We start from the raw sequence: 14,483 nt of genomic DNA, 5'->3' as shown, positions 1-14,483 counted from the left end.
CCCGTCCCGATGCGCCACATCGAGGGGCACAAACACAGTTCACGCTATCGCCCAGGATTCGGAATTGGTTGGTACACCCTCAGCCTGTTAATGCTGTAAAGGCAAGGGACTTTGTTTACCATTTTCGTCTCGGTGACTGTTTCATTCAGCGAAAGATTTTTTTTTTTCTTGCCCACTGTGGATCAGACACTTTTCCACCCAAGACCAATACCCATCTCAAGAATGTTTATATTTCATTGGTGCAAAGTTATAAGCTAGTAAAAAAAAAAAAAAGAGAGAGAGATTATATCACCTAGACGCCATTGCAGTGGAGAAATGAGCTGTGGAGAATTTGGGAAGAGCAACATGGAATGATCCGGGAAAGCCCAAGGAGGTGAGAGCTGAACTGAGCTTCAAAGAATGAGGAGCCAGCTGTTAATGCAAAAGGCTAATTGCAGAGCGTGGAACAGAGCATGCCAAGCAAGCAGGGAGGGCTAGGGCTAGTGGTGGAGAGGCATGGAGCATTGTGCAGTAACCCGCTGGTAATGTTTTGGGCCAGACAATTCATTATCGTGGACTTGATGCACTGTAGGTTGCTGAACCTCATTCCTGGCATCTAACCATTAGAGGCCAGTAACATCTCCCCTTCTGAATTGGCACAGCCAGAAATACCACCTCCTAGATGAGTGACCATGGCCAAGTTACCTAATGTGCCTCAGCTTCCTCACTTGTAAGACAGGAATAACAACTCACAAGGGTATTGTGAGGTTTTTAATTCACCCATGTTAGTGAGTTAACTAAATAGTGCAATGTATGGTTTCGCTTCTGATTATATGAATCTTTCCTCTTTAAGTAGAGTACTTAGGACTTTTTCTGCTTTAAGCACTGTAAGCAGTCAATAAATGTGAACATCATCATCCTCTTCATCATTATTACTGTAAAGTAAACCTGAAAGTCTGTGAGGAAAAGTAATCATTTTCATAGTTTATGTTTATGCTTCTTGATAATTTTAATGTTGTCTGCATTTCCAGACCTTGATGCCCCATGGACTTCATCCACCAAAAGAACTATTTAGTGAATTCCTGTTTAGTGAATTCCTGAGCTAGCCTCAAGACAAATAAGCTTGCTACTTTCTTGGTCTTCACATTCTAGGACCAACATTCTAGAACTTGGGAACCTCTTTCTATGGTATCTTCTTTGACTGCTTCCATTTAACTTTTCTAGGTGGGTTGACATGAAAAATATAGAATTTTTCCTATGATGTATTAACTATTCACATAAATAAAGACACTGTGTTACATCTCTACAAACAGTATCTGTAAGACAAAATAAAGACACTGTGTTACATCTCTATGAAGAATATTAGCTGGACAACTTACATGTTGAGGTAGTAATCCCTTGGACCTAGGCTTTGTGGCAACAGTGGCAGCTGACAAATTATGAAACTTTTCACAAAACTTAAAATGACTCACTATACCTCAGTTCAAAAGATAATGTTCAGCCTGTTGTTTGTCATCCTAAACACTATTGCTAAATGCTTTTAATGTGCCATTTCACTCACTTTTAGAATAACTATGAAATAGGTATGATTTACTCTATCTTAGAAATGAAAACACTGAAACTCAAAGAGGTTTGCATGACTTGACCAGCTGCTAAATGATATAATAAGCGTTTGAATCAGGTTCTTGACCTAGCTTTTTCTTTGTGGTTGGAGAGGGGTTCGAGAGGAGATATTTCTTCAATTTGGAAGAGTTCCTTTTATTTCAGATAAAGGAATTAAAAGAGAAAAGGACAAATGATAATCTTACCTCATTTCCTAAGCAAACTGTAGGAAATACACTGTTGAAAGAGACATGGTCTCCATGATTGAATGCAGTATTACTTTTAGAATAGAAGCTTTCATCTTCTTCAAGCAGCACATGTGGGCAATAAGATGTCCATTAAAGTTCTAGTCCCTTATTCATTTTATTTGGTTCATTCCATTGCATAGTTAATGTAATAACTTGGAAAGGGTTCGCTTGAATTTTCTTTTTTCCACAGATAGGCCATGTCTGGTCCCACTGATGAGACTGCAGGAGACCTGCCTGTGAAAGATATAGGTCTAAATCTCCTTGGAGTGGGAGGGTTACAAGGTATGGCCACCTGTTCCTAATTACAGTTATGAACTTTGATCAGTGATTTCTTTACTTTTAATTTAAAGTATTTCTGATATTCATACAAACCAAACCATTTAAGTAACTATATAGCTCTTGATTGGACTAAACAAGATGGAGACTTAAGAACACATATGGTATTTTACTGCATGCATCAATTATCAACAGCTCATAGCAAATCCAAGATCCCCCTCTGTCCTGATAAAGAATTGTTATAAATCATCTTTTTAAAATTCCACACATCAGGAAAAACTGCATAGAGTATCAAGCCTCCAAACTGAATTGCCTGGTTTAAATCACATTCACCATTAAAAACATTTCTTTTTGTTTAAATTTTATATAGGAGGAAATGCCATATTTAAAAATTTTTGCCTTTCAAGTAGAGTATCTCAAAATGGCCTGTTTATGCAAGTGATAGTGACTTTTCAATCAAATTAATACACATTAAAGGTTTTCTTTTTCCTTTTATCACTTAGTTGTTGCTATAGAGCTAAAGAGCACTTTCAAATTGAGAAAGAAAAGCACTGCTTTAAAGAGCAATAGAGTACAGGGCTATGTTTATATTTGGATAAACAGTGTGCCATTCATTCCCTCATGCCACTAAATTTGCCATCAGGAGGGCTAGGGATTTAGAATATTCCACTAAGGAATCTTCACATATTTTTCAATCAGAACAATGTATAAACAGCCACATTTACCTCAGATAGATGGTCAGTGTGTTATTCATTGAAAAAGATGAATATGATTATACAGATTTTATTATTAAAAGTAAAAAATACATAAGCTTTGTTATACAAAGGGAGTGTCAGGTATATGGATAAACTTTAAATATGTAAAGCACTTATGTTGTTTTGTTACTTTGTAAATTCAATTATTGTCCTCAGCTAACAACTATAAGATTTTTTTTTACGTATGCCAGTATCAGAACTGGAACACAGAACCTTGTGCTCACTCTGCATGCTTGCTCATGGCTGATTTTCTACCACTTAAGCCACAATTCCAACCAGTAATTTTTGCTGGCTAATTGGAGATGGAGTGTCTCTGACTGTTCTGCCCCACTGGCTTTGATCCTCAGTCTTCCCAATCTTAGCCTCTCAAATAGCTAGATTACAGATATGAGTCACCAGCACCTAGGAACCACAGGGTTTTAATTTATGAGTTTGTTATTTGTTTCTTCTGAAGAATATTTATAATTGACATACTGCACAGGTATATGGAAAGAACAAAAGTAATCATCTATTAAAAAATACATGGACATGCTAAAAGGGTATAAAACTTTTTTTTTTTTTTTGGTCGGTCTTGGGGGCTGAACTCTGGGCCTGGGCACTGTCCCTCAGCTCTTTGTCTCAAGGTCAGCGCCCTACCACTTGAGCCACAGCGCCACTTCCGGCTTTTTTCTGCTTATGTGGTGCTGAGCAATCGAACCCAGGGCCTCATGCATGCGAGGCAAGCACTCTACCACTGTGCCAACTTTTTAAAGTATGAAATAGCATACATAGAAATGAGTTGTAAAGTTGTAAAGATTTCAAATTACAGTGTTTTAATTTTAGAGGGGGTGTTTGTTTGATCTTGTAATTTTTATAGTTTTCTATAACCTAACACTCATATCTATCTTAATTATATTGTGTCACAGAATTATACTAACACTTGTTTTGGGGAAGGAAGGGAGAAAGGGGGAAAGAGGGAAGGAGGATAAAGGGTGGGAGGAGAGGAAAGAAGGAGATAGAAAATGCGTTCAGATACTATGACTTTTTCCTGGAGTGCTTGCAAGTAAATGCAAAACGGTGTACATATTAGACAAGCACTCTATCACCAAGTTACACCCCCAGGCAGAGTCTGACTTTGACTTTTAATTTTTATTTTTCAAAATACAAATTAAGAATTCTATTTAATCAGGGCTCCAGTTTATAATTTGAAAATATAATGATTTGAATACATGTTAAAGAATACTGTTATTATTTAGATCTCTAATTCTGTATATAAAATATCACTAAGGCTTTATTCTCAACTCAAATTGTTGTTGTGAACAATGCTCCAACATTTTCTAAAGAAATCACAAAGGAAATAAATCACAAAAGAAAAAAATGTGAGTATATGGGAGATTATTTTAGGATCCGCAGTTAGCGCTTTGAGAGGCTATTTTAAGTAATCTTATAATTAATTACTTTGTATTTCTTTCAGAAACTGCAGCAGCCCGAACGATGAAGTCCCGCCAAGCAGTGTCACGTGTCAGTCGTGAGGAACTGGAAGACAGATTTTTACGTTTGTGTGATGAGAACATTTTACTTAAGCAGCATGCCCGTAAGCAAGAGGATAAAATTAAAAGGTTATGATAAAAAGCTTTTAGCTTTTTTTTTCCTTGACTCTAAAGTTTGGAGGCTATGCTTTTTTTATAAACTTAATTGAAAACCCCACCTTCCATCTCTTTTAGAACAGGCAGGTTGTAAATAAATAGAATTTTTAAAAATGGAAAATCTTACAAAGTAGAATAATAAACTAAAAAGATTGTATTTATTATGTCTGAATTGCTATTTGAAAAAGAGCTAATAGCTAAGAGTGCCATGAGTATATCATATCTATAAATAACTTTTGGTTTAATATTTATGGTTTAAAAAGCAAATAGCCTAAGCATCTGTTTTTTAAATGAGACCCTAAAAGCCCTATATACTCACTTCGTGTCATGATTGTGAAGGAAAGTTTTAAAAGCTAATTAACTATTCCAACTTGTTAGAATGCCTGTTCCCTTAAGATTTGGGATTTATTAATGAAAATATCACTGCAATCTCTGGAACATATTTAACTTTGCTTGGGTTAGTCTCAGTTCTATATTTATATCAAAGGGTCTCTACTGTTTCTGCGAAAGTATATTTTCACTTGTGACTTGTATGCAAGTCAAAATTGAAATCATGTCTTATGAGTAGTTCTTTAATCTTTCTTACCTTTAATTCTTATTCAAAATGCCATTCCTATGTTCTGAATGTATGGGATTATAAACAAAAAAATGCATGCACATTTGTAAGCATGAGCAACTCTGTATTCATATTCATGTTCTAGGTTCAAAGAAAAGTAAAGACAGCTATTGAAGAAAGAAGATAGGGTTTTGGGGGGGGGGTGTTTTTGCTGCTGCTGCTTAGAATTCATCATAAAGAAGTGATTTCCAGTTTACTTTCAACTCTGTGAACTGTATTTTCCATCCAGGACTTGATTAGTACAGGCCTTTTACACTAATTAATTTTTTTCTTTGCTTTTTTGTTTTGTTTTGCCTGTCCTAGGCCTGAACTCAGGGCATGGATGCTGTCCCTGAGCCTCTTCATGCTCAAGACTACCACTCTACCACTTGAGCCACAGTGTCACTTCCAGCTTTTTCAGAGTAGTTTATTGGAGTAAGAGTCTCACATACTTTCCTGCCCTGGCTAGCTTCGAACAGTGATCCTCAGATCTCAGCCTCCTGAGTAAATAGGATTACAGGCTTGAGACCCTGGCACCTGGCTTTGAGTTGATTTTTAAGGCACAATAAAAAGGACTGGGATAGAAGTCAATTTGTATGTAGGTATTATCTCTCTGCCACTAGCCTATGGTATGTTAAAGCCATTTGACCTAAGCTATCAGAGTAGTGACAGACCCAATGAACACTTGGATCCAAAGCTCTAAATTCCTTCTCAGTCTTACACCACTGACAGTGACTTAGATACATGGGTCAAACTATCTTTCAATTTACCCTTAAGATGTAAGTAGTATCACTTTCTCTTATGTAAATGCAACACTTTATTAACTGCTTTTTTAAGTCATATTTACACTTTGTCAGCTCCCTTTTTGTTCATTAATATCACAAAATAATCAAATCAAGCAAATAGAAAATATTTCCCTTCTGGATAAATATGTCTTGCTTCCAGACCAAAAAAAAATGTGTTTGAAAAATTTATTTGAACATCATGTAAAGATTTGCAGGCAGTCTATTTCTGTGTTTCTCTTGCTTCAAAAGTTATTCATTGGTTTTCAGATAGTGACCTCTTTTTCAAATTAAATCTGTCCTTTCCAGTCTAATCTGTATTTTTATGTCAAAGTCCTTCTTTAACAGTTGATTCAAGTATGTAAGGTTAACAGCTCATTTTAAGCCCTGTTTCTAAGGATAGAACATTGAGTGGGTTTGAGACCTAAATTCATTAAAGCATAAGTTACAGTGGGGATTTTTTAGACTATGATACCTTGCCACATTTCCCAGTGTTAGATCATTCTGTGGATTAGGCATAAAGGGAACTAATCATTGATTATTTTACTAGGATGTTTGTGGTACTCTTGAATCTTGGTTTTTATTATCCTATATCCCTTATAAGGCATGCTTAATGGATGTGCCTCAAGGGAAAGAGAAAACAATCTTAACTGATTATGTTATGCATAACTCTCCCTGATGCCACATGCTGTAGGCAGAGTAGCCAGAAGTGTAGATAGACATGTATTACTACTGCATTTACAGAGGACTCTGCTTAGAGGGGGGGAAAGGTTGTTCTATAACATCCCAAAACTATTAAGGATTTTTTTGTTCTCATAAGTAAAAGCTTCTGTCCATAACCATGCTAAAATAAAGTAACTCCCATTTAAAGATAAATGAAGTGTGTTTTTATTTTCAATCTCCTGTCTGGGTCTTTATAAAAATAGATTCACTATAAACTAGAATCAGCTATTGAAGATGTGCGACCAATTTTGTAAAGTCTTGAACTTGTGTCTCTCATCAAAGCCACCTTTTCTTTCTTGTCCTGCCAAGATTTTTCCATTCACTGTCAGGCATATTTTCCGTACGTGTATATTACATCACCCCCATGTGCCCTTTCTGTCTTTTGTTCTGTCTAACCAGTTTTTATCAAAACTTAAAAGAACCAAAGTTATAAAATCCTGTGATGCCAAAAGATCAACATATATCTAAATTGGAAAGAATTAAGATGATATTTTTTGCATCTAATTATTTTCTGCCACTGAACAGACATTTCTTGATTACTAAGCAACATTTACTGGCATATTTTGGGTTCTTTTGAAATCTTTATTGGGCTGCACATGTGTGCATCAATGACTATTAACCTATTTACATTTTTACATTTACATTTTCTTAGTCCTACAGAAAATGAAAAGAGTATATTACCTAAATGCTGCACAGTCTTAACACACTTTTCAAAAGTTTTAACTTACTGTGGATTGCAGCTATAACCCACCACATCCACAATCTGTAACTACATTTAAGTGCATACAGCATTCCTATATAAGGTCATGCGTTAAAAATTGCATTTCAGGAACATATGGAGTAAATATGTGTCCTCTCTTTACTAACCTTAAATGATAAGCCTTAGGAAACTGTTATTTGTCAGTGCTATAAAGCAGATTGTTGCCCAGTGGTTTCAATTATCATCAAAGGATTCTTCACAGGCAGTAATAGTTACATCAAAACCTGAAATTTATTATTCAGGTTCTGCACTGAAGTCTTCACAGTGATTATGTTTCTTTCAACAGAATGCATTTTATGCTGACTTCTCACATTCCTTTTCATCTTTTTATTATTTCCCTAGAATGGCCACCAAGTTAATACGGTTAGTTAATGACAAGAAAAGATATGAGCGGGTTAGTGGCGGCCCCAAGCGGCCGGGACGAGATGTGGAAATGGAAGAAATGATTGAGCAGCTGCAAGAGAAAGTTCATGAGCTTGAGAGACAAAATGAAGCCCTCAAGAGCAGACTAATTTCAGCCAAACAGCAACTACAAATCCAGGGTTACAGACAAACTCCATACAACTATGTTTCATCCCGTGTTAATGCTGGACGGAGAAAAGCAAATGAAAATACAGGTTTACAGGAATGTCCCAGGAAAGGTAAAACAAGGCTTATGTTGATCTCAAACCTTTAACAGTCTTTTAATGCATTGTTTCATACAGTCACACAAAGTTTTATTTCTGTATTATTCATGTTTTTAAATGTCTTCAGAAAGAGAAAAATAGGGGACTTGGGGGCTTGCTTTTTGGTGTTGTGGATATTATTTTATTACCAGGCATGGTGCTACACTGTAATCCCAGCTACACAGGAGAAGAGCAACAGAATGGTGACTTCAAGGCTGGCCCTGGAATCTACTAACTCTATCTCAAAAACAAGAATGATGGAGCACTTGACTTAACATTGATACTGTAGTATCAATCCCTACTATCACCAAAAGCAAAAATCATTTTATTCTAGATGACTTTCAGATTTGTTTAGTAAAACAGTAACATAAGTATTATTTCTAATACAAATAATACTAGAGACATGCATGAAAAATTGGTTGAATTTGAGTTCATGGCTCTCTACTTACTAGCTGGTGAGGTTGGACAATCTAATTATTCTGAATTTGAGCTTTCTTAACATAAAATAAAAAGAATTGAAGTCAATGAGCATAAAGATCTCATACATCTCTAAAAATAATCTCAGATCTCTGTTTATTTTTAAAATTAATAACAAAAACTTACTCAAGATATAAAACAGTTTAATTTTGTAGACAGGAATCAATAGTAAGCCTAAATTCTTTCTACCCTCAAACTTACTGTAATGAAATTAAAAGTAAATAAATATTTTAAATAACTTGTTTTAATTGCAACTACTAGAAAGAAAATAAAATGTTAACTCTAATTGATTTTTATTTGTAATATGCTTCACATAAAGATCAAACACCTTCAGAAGTATAAAAACATAATGTAAAACTTTAGTTTCAATTCACTGAGGAAGAAAAAAAACACCATATGAGCAGAAAGGGAAAAAAATTTGTTGTAGTTTTCTCTCCAAATCAAAATGTTAACACTATCTCCTCCCTAGATAGTGTTCCTTTGAAGTCAATAGGGCCTCCACACAGGCAGGAGGCAGCTGCAGGATGAAAGGGCTTGGCTCTTCCTAGCTATGTGAGATTGCAGTAGACTTTGAATATAATCAAAGTAAGCATAATGAATTATAAATCAGAAAATACCTTCTGCCATTAGTTAACTTTATATGGAGGCAAGTTTAACACTCAGCCTCATTTTCCCCATCTATGAAATGGAGTGATAAGAAATCAGGGTAGTGTCGCTCCACTCAATATATTTTAACTTTAAAACCATCATTCTTTCTGAACCTTAGTTTTGATGTCCAGGAATATAATTGTCATTCTTTCTGAACCTTATTTTTGATGCCCAGCAATATAATTGGGCAAGTTGATTTTTTTTTTTTTTTTGGGTCCAGTCGTGGGGCCTGAACTCTGGGCCTGGGCTCTGTCCCTCAGCTCTTCAGCTCAAGGCTAGCGCTCTACCACTTGAGCCACAGCACCACTTCCGGTTTTTTTCTTTTTGCTTATGTGGTGCTGAGGAATCGAACCCAGGGCTTCATGCATGCAAGGCAAGCATTCTACCACTGAGCCACCTTCCCAGCCCCAGGCAAGTTGATGTTTAAGGCCTGCAAGTTCTTTTGTACTAAAAAAAATTTGAAAATTTTAGACTAAAATGGGAAGCTGACATAGTTTAAATTACTATTTAAGTAAAAGATTGATACAAGTTTCCCGTTCATTAAATAGCCATAGAAGAGAAGTCTTTAAAAATGTGACTCATTACATTTCTACTTATATTTGTGTTCCATCAGTGATTCAAACTTTTTTTTTACTGTTCTTAGAGCTCAAGGCATAGGAATTCATAAACCCTTCTATAGCAATGAGTATATTCCTTTTCTTTCTTTTGCTTTTTTTTTCCTTCTTTTTTAGTTCAAGGCCAGTCTGGGCCTTGAACTCAGGGCCTGGGCACTATCCCACAGGCAGCCTGGACTCTCAAACTGCTATATGAATACTGTTGTTCTCTATTTGTGCATTTGGATAAAAGACGGAAAGTTCTGGCTTAGGTGTAATAGATGTTATATAGACATCATTCTTCTTGTGAAGAACCAATGGAATAAAGATTTTTGTAGGGTTTATCTTTTAAAACGTAACTACTATTGATATGGGACTGCAATCCCAGCACTTGGGAGGCTGAGTCAGGAGGATCACAAGTGTAAGTGTAACTTGGGCTACAGAATAAGGCCCTGTCTCTAAAAACACACAAATAAATAAATATTTACAATGTGCAATGAAACTGTACTTTTTAATATGGTTTCAAATATATCCTTATACCTCACTTTTCTAAGCAGAATCTTCTCGTACTTCCATATCTGAGACTGTTTTCCATTTTAAAGTCTCGTTTGTCCTGATTTACCTGAAACTATAATAATTTAATAATTTAATTATTAATTGTTAGTTTAATTATCTAACATATAATTTAATTTAATAATTTTAATTATTTGATTGTTTTAATTTAATTTAAGTTATTTTAATATAATTTAATTTATAAATATAAAGTATCTCATTATTAAAAGTTTACATTGTTTTTAATAATGGGACTATCCTTGTAAACTTGCATGTAACTATTTTCTCTTTTAAGAGACAAATTCCTCTATGTTACCCACTTTAGCCTTGAGTTCCAGGCTCAAGCATTCCTACCAAATCAGCCTCCCAAGTAGCTGAGACTACAGGTGTGAACCACACCCAATGCATATAACTATTTTTATAAGAAATTCTAAGTGCAGCAGAGAAATGTTTTATTTAAAGGAATTTTATTGATCCTTTCTCCAAACACCTTTGTTTAAATATGGATTTTCTTAGTGAGGTGGAATAAAACAAACTCAGGAAACACTTTGACTTAAACATATCAAAGGATGAAGAGAGGAAAAGGGATGTGAATGATTAATTTAGAAATCAAAAACATTATCAGAAGCACTAAAAATAGTCAAGTTTTTGAAAAATATTTTACTTTATACTTCAATTTTTCCTTGTGAAAACCCAAACTGAAAAGTACAGGAGTTTTTTTTGTTTTGTTTTGTTTTGTTTGTTTGTTTGTTTTAAGGGGGGGGTCTGGTCGTGGGGCCTGAACTCTGGGCCTGGGCGCTGTCCCTCAGCTCTTCAGCTCAAGGCTAGCACTCTACCACTTGAGCCACAGCGCCACTTCCGGCTTTTTTCTTTTTTTTTTCTTATGTGGTGCTGAGGAATCGAACCCAGGGCCTCATGCATACAAGGCAAGCACTCTACCACTGAGCTACCTTCCCAGCCCCAACAGGAGTTTTAAATCATAAATTAAATCAGATTTTTTCTAGGTAATTTGCTTTCTAGATTAGAAATACACTACCAAAGAGGATTTTAGATTTTAGCTACCAATAGGTATTAAATAAAATGCAGCAACAAGTATTATCCATGTAACAATTCTAATCTAGAAGGCAAATTACCTAGAAAAAAGTCTAAAAATACTATAGAATCTTTGCACATATGTCTTTTACCTCAGAAGAGATTTTTATTATATTATAAATACCTTTAAGATAATAAATCAAGTATCTTTTCTACCTTCTTTTTTTTTTTTTTTTTTTTTTTTTGTCGGCCATAGGGCCTCAACTCTGGGCTTGAATACTGTCCCTCAGTTGTTCAGCTCAAGGCAATCGCTCTACCACTGGAGCCACAGCACCACTTCCAGTTTTCTAAGTAGTTTATTGGAGATAATAGTCTTACAGACTTTACTGCCCGCACTGGCTTTGAACCATGATCCTCAGATCTCAGCCTACTTAGTAGCTAGGATTACAGGCGTGAGCCACTGGCACCCAGCTCTACCTTCACTTCTATAGTTATATTTTATTACTTTATTTTTAGGTATAAGATTCCAGGATGCCGATGTACCAGAAACTACACAACCCATGCTTACTAAATATGGGAATAGTTTACTTGAAGAAGCCAGAGGAGAAATAAGAAATTTGTATGTATTCTTTTTCATGGTCATTTTAGAACTTTGTTTGTTGATCATGTCTTGTTTTGGCCCTTCCCTTTCCTTTATTGTAAACAAGATTGGGGTATGTATAAATAATTTGCTTCACAAAAATGCAGCTAGTTCTGTGGATTAATAACAGGTATTATATGGAATGCCTTCAGTAAAATAAGGGACCTGAACAACTTATCCAACTGCACCCATGCAAGGATTTATAGAATAATCATCTGACTATAATTTGGCCACCAAAGAAATGGCATAGATTTCAATCATTTCCAATAATAGAAACTTCAGAGATTATACCTTCGTTCCCAGAAAAATCACAGATTTGTTTGGGGAGGGGATTGTTTTTGTTTCTAGGTCAATTAGTTGTTTTTGGTTTTTTTTTTCTATTGGGGTTAGGGATTGAAATAGCTTAAAAGTTTGGCATTTTCAGACACATATGGATTTCAGATTTTGTTTCCTAGTCATTCCACAATGCTTACATTCTTTATCATGTCATAGTTGCAAGAAAGTTTCTTCTGCCACATTTAGCTTTCTTTTCCAGTTAATCAAAGCCTCATGGTTTCAGTGCCTGTGAGTCATACAAATGAAGATAAGGTTCTACCTTATCTATAGGCCTTCACCTGGATCATCATTAAGGAACTACACTGAAGAAAGAGAAAACAGCATGATTCAAACAAGTTTCAAACCTTAAATAGTTGCTTAAGAATAATATGGGCTTAAAACATTTCCTTTTGAATATATTATCAGTTACAGTAATGATTAGTCTATGAGAAAATAAAACTAGACATAATCTTGTTACCTATTAATCAGCTAAAAAGCCAGGGTGAAAGCCAGGTGCCAGTGGCTCAGGCCTGTTAATCCTAATGATTTAGGAGGCTAAGATCTGAGGGTCACTGTTCAAAGCCAGCCCTGGCAGAAAAGTTTATGATACTCTTATCTCCAGTAAACTACTCAGAAAAGGCCCAGAAGTAGCTCTGTGGCTCAAGTGGTAAAATGCTAGCCTTGAGTACAGAGAGGCTCAGGGACAGTGCCCAGGCCCTGAGTTTAAGCCCCAGGACCAGCAAAATTAATAAATGAAAAGCCAAGGTGAATACCACTTTCTGAGGCTCATTGTCCTGGGATACTGCCAGGCATGGAAAAGATAAATATGTACCAGAGATAAACTAAGTTATGTTTGGCAAATTTTCTGCCATCTCTCCAATGTATGCAGCAATGCATATATGAAAGAAGGCATTTAAACTCTCTTAAGACCAGATTATAGAATACAATGCTCAATACTTGCTTAATTGAACCAAAGTACAGTCCACTGCCTTGGACATTGTCTTAGGAAAAGCAGTACCTTTGTTCCATATGTATTTCTAAATAGACACATTCAGTCCATAATTATTCTACTATATGCAAAGTTAATTAAGCTAAAACTTCTACTTGTTCTTTATTATGAAGAACTATCTTATGGTAGTGATTTTAAATGCTACAATTTTTCCTCAAACTACAAATTCTTATAAAAGTTCTTTATTTCAGAGAAAATGTTATTCAGTCACAAAAAGGCCAGATAGAAGAGTTAGAGCATTTGGCTGAGATCCTGAAAACTCAGTTGAGGAGAAAAGAAAATGAAATTGAGTTATCTCTTCTTCAGCTTCGAGAACAGCAAGCCACAGATCAAAGGTATGCTAAAAACACAAATATCACTTTGATAAAATCAAAATAAATTTATCATTTAATATATTCATCTAGTCTATTCAAAAATCCTATTTTCACTTAACCTCTTTTTTTTTTTAACATAGGCCTGCTATAGAACTACTATCTGCTATTTTTCTTAACCTGCCTTCATTTTCAGCAGGTTCTAACCCTCAACTTTCTGACTTTATTTGTGGCATTTACCATGAAGTTAACAATATCTGATTATAGCTACCAAAGGAAGTATGAGTCACAAAAATTCAGCAGTTGACATACTTGATATGTAAGTCTAGACTTTTTGAAGATTTTTTTCCACCCCTAAAAGGGCAGTATGTTTATGGTTGCAAATATTTAGGGTAGCAGTTTGTGATCCCAAAAACTTATACATGCTCCTGATTATCAAGTTTGTATTAAAATGTGTTGATTGTTATAGATTACAATGAGACTCATCAATAACTTCTTTGCCACCTATCCATTTTTGACATTCTATAAAGTACAGACTTTTCATTCATATGAATTGTCTTTGAATTATCTTTTCATCTTTGTGTGTGTGTGCACGTGTGTGCGCGCACATGTGCACGCATACCAGTCCTGAGGCTTGACCTCAAGGCCTGGGGTCTGTCCCTGAGCTTTTGTGCTCAAAGCTTATGTTCTGCCACTCGAACCACAGCTCCACTTGCAACTTTTTTGCTGGTTAATTGGAGATAAGACTCTCACAGACTTTCCTGCCCTAGCTGGCTTCAAACCATAATTCTCAGTTCTCAACCTACTGAGTAGCTAGGATTAGAATCATGACCTACCAGCCCCTAACTAAAACAGAATATTTATATTTTAACAGTTTTATATTTGAAAGATTGAAA

The 14,483-nt window shown here is 35.4% G+C and overlaps 1 protein-coding gene across 2 annotated transcripts in view; it reads left to right on the top strand.

Annotated features, from left to right (window-relative positions):
- Positions 1-14,483, top strand: part of Rpgrip1l (RPGRIP1 like) — a 99,111-nt gene that overhangs the window by 330 nt on the left and 84,298 nt on the right. Inside the window, exons 2-6 of one of the 2 annotated variants that reach the window (XM_042689960.1) lie at positions 2,020-2,111; positions 4,314-4,458; positions 7,688-7,986; positions 11,829-11,931; positions 13,468-13,611. In XM_042689960.1, the coding sequence (XP_042545894.1) occupies positions 2,027-2,111; positions 4,314-4,458; positions 7,688-7,986; positions 11,829-11,931; positions 13,468-13,611 (776 nt within the window). In that variant the 5' untranslated portion in view covers positions 2,020-2,026. The remainder of the gene's footprint in view (positions 1-2,019; positions 2,112-4,313; positions 4,459-7,687; positions 7,987-11,828; positions 11,932-13,467; positions 13,612-14,483) is intronic. The other variant, XM_042689961.1, reaches the window with a different exon arrangement.

The sequence above is a fragment of the Dipodomys spectabilis genome, unplaced genomic scaffold (assembly GCF_019054845.1).
Source record: "Dipodomys spectabilis isolate Male_0828 unplaced genomic scaffold, ASM1905484v1 ptg000130l, whole genome shotgun sequence".
Classification (NCBI taxonomy): domain Eukaryota; kingdom Metazoa; phylum Chordata; class Mammalia; order Rodentia; family Heteromyidae; genus Dipodomys; species Dipodomys spectabilis.
This window is presented reverse-complemented; position numbering and strand designations above follow the sequence as displayed.